This window comes from Chiloscyllium plagiosum, chromosome 22 (genome assembly GCF_004010195.1).
Source record: "Chiloscyllium plagiosum isolate BGI_BamShark_2017 chromosome 22, ASM401019v2, whole genome shotgun sequence".
NCBI lineage: Eukaryota > Metazoa > Chordata > Chondrichthyes > Orectolobiformes > Hemiscylliidae > Chiloscyllium > Chiloscyllium plagiosum.
In genome coordinates, this window is record NC_057731.1 from 46,106,496 (window position 1) to 46,116,966 (window position 10,471).

Below are 10,471 nucleotides of genomic sequence, written 5' to 3' on the forward strand. Positions count from 1 at the left end.
AGGAGATGAGCATTCGGTAAGTTTTGAGGAGCCAGTGAATAACGCCTGTACTGTAATAATTCTCTGAATCTGTGTTGAATGGTCATCCAATGTGTAATCATGTTCAGCCAACTGCATGTCACTTCAGCAGAAGTGGTATCTACTTCTATTGACACAACCAAGACCTTAGTTTTTTGTTTCATTGTAACTAATTTCCCCACCTTCCTTGTTGCTTCAACGTAATCTGGCTTAGAATCAACTCCATGTTTTATTCCAGCTCTGTTACAAATTTTCTATTCTCAAATTAACATGTTCGATTGGGGGTTATTAGATTAGATTAGATTACAGTGTGGAAACAGGCCCTTCGGCCCAACAAGTCCACACCGACCCGCCGAAGCGTAACCCACCCATTCCCCTACATTTACCCCTTACCTAACACTACGGGCAATTTAGCATGGCCAATTCGCCTGACCTGCACATCTTTGGACTGTGGGAGGAAACCCACGCAGACACGGGGAGAATGTGCAAACTCCACGCAGTCAGTCGCCTGAGGCGGGAATTGAACCTGGGTCTCTGGCGCTGTGAGGCAGCAGTGCTAACCACTGTGCCACCGCTCAACAGAAAGGTTTAACTCATTAGAAGGTTTCACTGGATTTAACACAAATATTTTAAGTTTATATTTAAACCTTCCAGGACAGGGGTTAGCAACCTTAATAAAAACAACCATTTATTTAAACTCAGCCAAAAATCACAATGTCTTGAGAGTCACAAAGCTATTAATCCATTGTCAGTAGTAATGAAAAACAGTGACACATTTTAACAACTGAAAGCTTTTGCATAAGAGTTGTTCAGTGAATTATACTTTCTCACAAGTACAATTATAGTTTACCAAAAATCAAAATTAGCCACCAATAATTAATATCATCTATTAAAAGACATGAAGGTAGTTATTATACTGTTGCAAGATTGCACCATTTCTTTTGTAAGTTTGAGCAATAAATCAAGTAGACAATAGCAAACACAAACAAAAGCAGACGATGGTGGATTCACTCAGCAATCATCCAGTGTTGGAGAGATTGACCAGCATCAAATGTTGGGTACATGGGAGAAAGGGCGATTTCCCTACTGAGCATCTTGAATTAGTAGCTAAGATGAAAACTGTTTCTGAGAAATTAGTGGTAGTGAATTTGAAACAGATCAGATGAATTAATATGCAATCCAAATATGTTTGAAAAAGAATGGAAATTTAAAAATCTTCATGACTATTTTTAAACCTGTTAATAGAGTTGTGATACCAGAGTGTGACACTAATTATGTTCTGAATGGTGAGGTGATGAAATGAAGGCAGATGAATGAGAGAGGAACTCTTCTCAATGAAATTGTAGAATAATGGATACAGAAGACTATAAGATCTGGAAACAGAGTTAGGGCTGATACAAGCAATGTTTCAAAATCAAAAACGGAAATTGCTGGAAACTCTCAGCAGGTCTGGAAGTATCTGTGGAGAGAAAGTGGAGATAACTTTTCAGGTCCAGTGAGTCTTTTTTTCAGAACTGGTGGAAGTTAGGGAAAGATTGGTATTTATACAAAAAATGGGGTGGGAGAGTAAACAATTTCTGAGACAAACAAGTTTCTGATTTCCAGTATCCACAGCTCTTTTGTTTTTTTTGTTTAGTACTATTTAAAAACTTCCATGAGTGCTGATTGTTGCCAATAAATTAGAAGAAGGTTTGTGCCTGTTGTGATATGAGGTATGTGAATTATTTATAATGATCTGATTAATTTTAGGGTTATATTTTGAACTAGAGACATGTGGGTTTTGATTTATATTTACAAGGGGATTTCATAGTTAACTTGTCAGCCATGATTTTAAACCAGTGAAAGAGAGACCTGGTCCTATAATGATATTGGGAATTTGTTTGCACGCAGAGAGTTATACCATTGAAAGAGAGTAAATATTGAAAAGAATTGTGGTTTAAACGAATCAGGAATTGATTTTGCTTAGGGGAAAGATGCATAGATTGGAAAGCTCTAAGCTTCAATGTACAGAAGACGGAGCTGAGGTTGGGCGTTTCTCCTAGAGAAAGGAATCAGTTCAGAACAACAAGGTTACCTCAGGGTAAGGGTTTTAGTTTGAACAATCTAGCTTAACAGAGTATGGTTGGAAACCTGAAGGAGTTATTTGAAGCTAAAAAAGTTTAAGCTCAGTTGTATGACTAATCAAGAAAAGCTTATCAAGCTCGCAAGACTGGGAACTGAAAGAAAGTTAAGTCAGACCTATGGATGTGATAGAAAATGGAACTCTCTGATAGTTGGATACTGTACATTGATAGTGTTGGAAAATATGTGATTTTGTTTAACCATGTGTTTTAAGATCTTTCAAACTGTGTTATATGTAAATAGTTTGGTGTACTTTATTTTCTATTGTATAATTGTTGTTTCATTGTTAAAACTACATCTCCAGCATTATGTGCTTGTGTTTCAGTGTTGGACCATGTTAAATTAAAAACCATGATTTATCAAACCAGATTTCAGTCTGGGATTTCTTTTGTCCAGTAATAACATTAGCTGGGATCAAAAACAGACAAGACAATCTGAACCAAGTGACAAGTGTGCTTCTGAGGTTCTATTAAAACTAAGGAAGGATGAATAAATGAGAAGGATACAGATAATTTACAATGCTACTTGAACAGCACCTTCCTAACCTGTAACCTCCACCATTTGGAAGGACAAGGACAGCACCTGCAGTGGAACACCACCACCAAAATGTTTCCCTCCAAATTACTTACCAACTCCATTTTAAAATATATTACTGTAGCTTTACTGTTACTGGGTAAAAATCCTGGAACTACCTTCCTAATGGCACTTTGAGTATCCCTACATTCCAAGCAGCAATTTAAGATAGTAGCTCACGAACACCTTTTTCAGGCCAATTAGATGATAAATACTGGCCTATCCAGCAATACCTACACCTCACAAACAAATGAATATAAATTTTCTATAGACAAGCTATAGACAAATTCTTTTAAAGTCATGTTTTAAGATTCTTCACTGCTGCCAACCATTGGAACCATTTTAATGAGAAAATTAGCAAAGAAACATAGTATACTCTTCAGTTAGAAAGTACAGTTGCACAGCAACATGGGCTGTGATGAATACTGACATATGGTTGGAATGATGTTACCTTGTATTGCCTTCAATGGAAGTGTAAACTCAGGAAAGATATATACTATGATGTTGAATTGATTTCATTGGTTTTACACTTACACACAATTAAAATTGCTCCAAAGTTTCAAGGTTGATATTAAATATATTACCGATTTCTCATCATAACCAGGTAGCTTGCATTCTATTACTTAGTCATAGCCATTGACATAGTAATAGATTCATAGAAGAAGCTCTTCAGCTCATCGTATCTGCACCAACAAAATAAAACCATCACCAATCTACACTCTTCCCTCATTCCCATACTATGCCCATAATGTTGAATGTTGTAGCATTTCTATTGTTCACCAGATGCATTTTAAATGTTGTAATTGTACCAGCCTCCACCACTTCCTCTGGCAGCTCATTTCATACACTCACCATCCTCTGGGTGAAAATATTGCCCCTTAGGTCTCTTTTATACCTATCTACTCTCACCCTAAGCCTAGCCCTCTAATTCTTTAAATGTTGTAATTGTACCAGCCTCCACCACTTCCTCTGGCAGCTCATTTCATACACTCACCATCCTCTGGGTGAAAATATTGCCCCTTAGGTCTCTTTTATACCTATCTACTCTCACCCTAAGCCTAGCCCTCTAATTCTTGACTCCCCCACCCCAGGGAAAAGACCTTGTCTATTTATCCTATCCATGCCCTTTATGATTTTATAAACCTCTATAGTGTCGCCCGTCTGTCTCTAATGCTCCAGGGAAAACAGCCCCAGCCTATTCGGCGTCTCCCTATAGCTCAAGTCCTCCTAACCTGGCAACATGCTTGTAAATCTTGTTTGAACCCTTTCAAGTTTCACAACATCCTTCCGATAGAAGGGAGACCATAATTGCAAGCAATATTCTAAAAGTGACCTAACCAGTGTCCTGTACATCTGCAACATTACCTCCCAACTCCTATAACTCATACTCTGACCAGTAACAGCAAGCATACCAAACGTCGCCTTCACTATCCTATCTATCTGCGACTCTACTTTCAAGGAACAATGAACCTGGACTTTGTTCAGCAACACTCCCCAGGACCTTACCGTTAAGTGGATAAGTCCCGCTCTGATTTGCTTTTCCAAAATGCAACACCTCACATTTATCGAAATTAAACTTTATCTGCCACTCCTTAGTTCATTGACCCATCTGATCAAGATCCCATTGTAATCTGAGGTAACCTTCTTCTCTGTCCACGATACCTCCAATTTTGGTGTCATCCGCAAACTTACTAATTGTCCATTTAGATTTATGATCTTTCGCCTTAAGAGCTGTGACTGGTTTGGGAAACATTGTGACTGTGGGTCAGTTAGTGCTTTGAACACCAGAGGGCAGTCTATCCTTGGGGGAAAGGCCTGAGATTCGTTTTGACGAGCTATTTCATTGAATCTCTGAAATTTCCCAAACATTCCTGTCCCAGAGAGAGAGAGAGAACAGGCTTGGGTCTTAATTGTTTCCCTTGGATTCCTGGTGGAAGGGGATGTGAATGACTGACTGGGCTTAGCTGTCCACAATCAAGCCGCCACACTCCATGTCCTGCCTTTCTCGCCTGCGCTGGCTGGTTAGATGGACAACTGGAAGGTGTCCCTCTGCTTATCCTTCATTCAGTGCCCTATCACAGGTCACCCCCAAGGGAGTGGTTAATGATGATGGATGACTTCTACCACCCCCAAACATCTCCACCTCTGTCTCTTTTTAGGTCACTGTTAAAAGATGATTGAGATAAGAAAATGGGATTGAGTTGTTAGAAAATCATGTGGGGAATGGATAGTGAATCGGCGAGGTCTTTTTTCCTGGGGTGGGGGAGTCCAGAACCAGAGGGCATTGGCTCAGGATGATAAGGGAATGGTTTTTTCACAACAATGGTGTATGGAATGAGCTGCCAGAGGAGCTGGAGGCTGGTACAATTACAACATTCAAAAGGCATCTGGATGGGTATATTAATAGGAATGGTTTAGAGGGTTTTGAGCCAAGTGCTGGCAAATGGGACTAGATTAGGTTAGGATATCTGGTCAGCATGGACCGAAGGGTCTGTTTCCATGCTGTATGTCTTTGACTCTCTGTCTATAAGATATAATCACCAGCAGAGGGGGAATGGACTGAATGAGCTGCTTCTGGACCTGTTTAATATTTCATCACCTGAAAGCTACCAAGTAGTCCCCCATCCTAATATCTCCCTTGTCTCCACACTTCAATTTCAACTGATGCCCACTGGATTACAGGGTAGGTTAATGGAGTGCGTGGAATGCTCTTCAGAGGGTCAGTGTGGACTCAATGGGCCGAATGGCCTACTTCCACACTGGAGGGATTCTATAATTGTTTGAAGCACCTTGGAATGTTTTGTAACACCAAGAACAAAGCATTACTATTGTGGGTAAAACCATGCTCGTTTACAGGAGGAGACCATCCAGCCCCTCCACCCCACTCTGCTGTTCAATCAGATCATGGTTCATCTGATTTCCTCCATATTCCAGCCTCTTCCCACCATCCTCATCCTCCTTTCTCTTCGCCCCCCACACTCCCCCTGACTCTTATTGCTTATTAAGAATCTCTTGCTACCTCTGCCTTACAAATTTTCAAAGACTCTGCTTTTACCACTTTTTATTTTTCAGGAAGAGTTCCAAAGACTCATGACCCTCTGGGAAGGTGCGGGGGGGAGAGGGGGAAGAAGAAGGAGAGAGAAATTCTCCTGTGCGAGCTTTGATTTTTAAACCCGAGTTCTTGTTTCTCCCATGAAGTAAGACATCCTCCTTATGTCGACCTGTCAAACACTCCCTCAGGTTGCCTCTTAGTTTTCTAAATTCCAATGGATACAAGCCAAGCCTGTCCAACGTTTCCTCATAAGAAATCTGTCCAGTCCAGGTATTAGTCTGGTAAACCTTCTCTGAACTGCTTTCAAAGCACTTAGATCTTTCCTTAAATAAGGTGACCAGTTCTGTACATGATACCCCAAATGCAGTCATAGAATCTCTACAGGTGTGGGAGCAGGCCATTCAGCCTATCCAGTCCACACCAACCCTCTGAAGAGCATCCCACCCGATCCTCCTCCTCCGTTTCTTTAACCTGTTTCCCGTGGCCAACTCACTTAACTGCACATCCCTGGACTGTGGGAGGAAAACCCACACAGACAATGGGAGAATACGCAAACTCTTCACAGATAAGTCGCCCGAGGGTAGATTCGAATCTGGGTCCCTGGCACTGTGAGGCAGCAGTGCTAACCACTGAGCCACCATGCTCTGCACAACTGAAGCATAACCTGCCTACTTTTGTATTCCGTTTCATCCACAATAAGCAATAATCTTCTAAAGGTTTTCCTAATGACTTGCTTCACCTGCGTACTAATCTTATGTAACATATGTACAAGGGCACCCTATTCCTACTACATCTCAGAACTCTGAAATCTCTCACCATTCAGATCATTCGCTTCTTCTTCATTCGTCCTGCCAAAATGGATCATTTTACATTTTCCATCATTTATACTCCATATGATAGTGGGTAAAGATCTGTGTGAATCTCTTTGGAGCTTGTGTATGACCTCTTCTATAACTTACTGTCTTCATGTCGTCAGCAAATTTAGCTGCTAATCCTTCAGTCGCTTCATCCAATCGGTTTATATAAAAATGTGAGGCCCCAGCAGCAGCAAAGCTTCTCGGAGGAAAGGCTGAGCAGTTTGGGTCAGTATTTATTGGACTTTAGAAGAATGAGAGGAATGAAATAAAACTGGATGGATGCTGACAGGATGTTGGCTCCTTCAGAGAGAATGTAACTAATGTACACAGTTTAAAAAAGGGGTCTTAAATTATAATGGAATGAGCTGCCGGAGGAAGTAGTGGAGGTTGGTACAATTGCAACATTTAAGAGGCATTTGGATGGGTATATGACTAGGAAGGGTTTGGAGGGATATGGGCCGGGTGCTAGCAGGTGGGCCTAGATTGGGTTGGAATATCTGGTCGGCATGGACGGGTTGGACCGAAGGGTCTGTTTCCATGCTGTACATCTCTATGGCTCTTATGACTCGAAGCAAATAAGAATGATGAACCTCTCCCCCTCTCCCAGCTCCAAGGAGTTCTCCTCTTTATAGCCACGGAAGTAGGTCCCATGAAGATATTTAAGAATGCGTTTGACAGAATTCTGACCAGCGTTCGAGGATAATTAGAGCTGAGCAGGGAAGTGGACTGGTGGCCTCGATCAGATCTTATTGAATGGTAGAGTGGACATAAAGGGCTGAATGGCCTATTGATGGTTGTGTTCAAACAGCAATGTAGTAATGACCAGGTCATCTGATTTTTGTTGGGTTTTTTTTAAACTGACTGTTGAGCAATAAATGTTGACGGGGAGAATGGCCCTGCTCTTCCACAAAGTAGACACTGTAGAACCTTCTACAGCCATCAGAGAGGCAGGGCCTCAATGCATTGCGTTATTTGGAAGGGAGCACCTCTGACAGTGATGCACCTCCTCGGTACTGCACTGGATTCAGTGCTGGTGTCCCTGGAGTGGGACTTGAACCCATGATCTTCTGGCTCTGAGGTGGGAGTGTGAGCCATTTAGATCTTGGACAGAGCTGGGGAGGGTTGGGAGCGGGCGGGAGGAAGGAGAACAGAAGTTCAGCAGCAGAGTCTTAATACCTGGCGTAAAGCCAAGTACTACAGATGTTAGACATCTGAACAAAGCATAGCAAGTGCTGGAGAAACTCAGCAGGTCTGGCAGCATCAGAGTAGAGAGAAACTGCTAATGTTTCACATCTGAGATGACTCTTCAGAAATGTCAGGTGGTTTGGAAAAGTGACGACTTTATACCAGAGGAGGAGCAAGTTGAATAGACGGAGAAAGGCGTGCAAGGGCAAAATGCAAAAAGGAGTGCTAATGGTGGTAGAGAAAAGATATAGATACAAGGTGGGTGTTAATAGCAGAAAATAGGTCTGCTCACTTCAGAGTCTAAATATTAAGTCTGCTTCTCTCCACGGACCTTCTGAGTTTCTTCACTTTGTACTTCAATACAGCTGTCCATTTGCTCATGACATCCATCTCTCTCTCTCTTTCCACCTCCCACAGGTGACATTGTGGTGGTTGAAGATTCTCCCGATGGGTACTGGCTCCGAGGACGCACTAACTGGGGCCTGTGTGGCACATTCCCGGCCTCCTGTGCCCGGGAGCTGCGCCTGTCATCCCGAGCCCGTGAGCTCTCCCGCAAGGTGGTGGGCGAGCTGCCTGATTACGGCCTTGGCCTGGCCCGGGCCCTCATGAGCCTCTCGGCCCAGCTGCCCGAGGAGCTGGACTTCACTGAGGGCGACGTCATCACCATCGTGGGGTTGCCCGAGCCTGGCTGGTACCAGGGCGAGCTGGACGGCAGGCGTGGGATCTTCCCTGAGGGCTTCGTTGAGCTGGTGGGTCCCCTGCAGACCCCTGAGGTGGACTCTAGCTCTGGGCCAGGGGGCTACGACGAAGTGGAGGAGGCTGTTGAGGAGGAAGGGGATGGCATTGAGGTGGAGGCAGAGGAAGGGGTGGGGGGTGTTGAGGAGGAAGATAACGTGGAGGGCTCGGCATCACCAGGGGTTTACGTAGTGGCTCTGTATGATTTCCAGGCCCTGGAGCCTGAGGAGCTGGACTTTGTCAGGGGTGAGCGTATCAGGGTGACCGAAACATTGGAGGATGGCTGGCTCCAGGGGTCCGTAGGGGGTCGGACTGGGATCTTCCCATTCCGCTTTGTCAAACTGGAGGGGGATGGGCAGCTAGGGGACTTGGCGCAGCCCAGCAGCAGGCAGACAGTCCAGGGGTCAGCCTCCTCTGGGAGGGGAGCCCTCACTGGGCCAGCACTGACCCCTGAGCTGACGGAGACTCCCAGTGATCGCACCCAGGTGATCCCAGCTGGTCTAACGCCGAGCCAACCTGCCGCCTTCCAGGGTCAGGGGTCAGCGGAGATTTCTCATGTTCCGCTTGTACCGGCCGCTTGCGATGCAGAGCAGCTGAGGGGGGAGAGCGGGCAGGGCCTGGATTCAGAGGGTCAACAGGAGTCAGAGGTGAGGAGCTGGAGCCCCAGCCCGGTGACCCCACAGGGAGGCGGAGTTTGGCTGAGGGTGGAGGGGGTGGGGCCAGTCACCAGGGACGACCTGGACACCAAGTGCTCTGAACAGATCGAGGAGTTCAACCGCAGCCTGCCGGGAGGCCTGAGGTCAGAGGTCAGCCCACTATTCCGACGCCATTTCTCCATCTCGGACTACAACTCTGAGCAGGACGTGGCCAGCGGCTCCACTCGGAGCCCGGGCAGGTTCGCCAGGCCACCCCCTCCTCGCCCTCTGGCCTCTGCCCCCTCTCCTTCGCCCCGCCCTCCAGCCTGCTCCCTCCGCCCCTCCAGGCCCGCGCCCCTCCCCCCTCCCCACTCCCGCAAGGCGGACCCCTGCCCTCCAAGGACACCCCGGGCCAGACTGGCTGGGGGGGATCACGTGCTCCAGGACATGGGCAGGGACTCGGAAGATGTGCCCCTCCCCCGGGGGCCGAGCCCCGGCCCCCTGCTTTCTCGGATCCAGGAGCTGGAGTGGGACTTGGAGATGCACTACCAGACCCAGGAGGCTCTGAGGCTCATGGCTGAGAGACCAGCGGAGGAAAGTCTTCATTCCGAAGCACTGGAAAACCTGGAATTCTGCTCCTATAAAATCAAGACGTTGGAAGGAGAGCTTCAGACTCTTAAAGGTAAGACCAGGCTCTCAAACTTCAATGATACAGCATCACCCTCGGCCATTCAGTCAGTCCTGTTAAGACCTGCCCAACCTGTCTCAATCTCCTGCTCTCCCCTAAGCTCTGTAAATGTTTCCCCTTCAAATATTTGTACAGTTCCCTTTTGAAACTTCCTATTAAGTGTGTGCCATCACCCTTTCAAACAGCATATTCCAGAACACCACAACTCGCTACATTTTCGTAAGTCTTCTCTCAGTTTGTTTTTTTTTTACCAACCAGCTCCTATCGATCACCACCTGGTCATTGAACCTCCTGTCACTGGAAGTAGATTCTCTTTAGAATGAAACTGTTGCTGGTTTTGAGCCACTCCGTTAACTCTCCCTCTCTTACCTTCCCTGCTTTGAGGAAAAACCCCCCAGGTCTTTCAATCCCTCCACTCAGGCCTCAATATCCCGTATTTCCTTCTCACTTTAAGAGTAATCTCAATCCCTCCCTGTGTCTCTCACCAGGGGGCTCTCCAGCATTTCTCTCTGTCCCTGTACCTCTGTTCGTTATTAACCGTGTGGGTGGGTGTGGGTGTGTCTCTGTGTCTCTCTCTCTCTTTCCCCCCCCCGTGTCTCTCTCTCTC

At 45.5% G+C, this 10,471-nt stretch overlaps 1 protein-coding gene across 4 annotated transcripts in view; it reads left to right on the plus strand.

Moving 5' to 3' along the window:
- Window positions 1–10,471, plus strand: part of LOC122561291 (dynamin binding protein) — a 119,274-nt gene that overhangs the window by 51,116 nt on the left and 57,687 nt on the right. For all 4 annotated transcript variants that reach the window (XM_043712954.1, XM_043712955.1, XM_043712951.1 and 1 more), the window contains exon 4: window positions 8,224–9,858. In XM_043712954.1, the coding sequence (XP_043568889.1) occupies window positions 8,224–9,858 (1,635 nt within the window). The remainder of the gene's footprint in view (window positions 1–8,223; window positions 9,859–10,471) is intronic.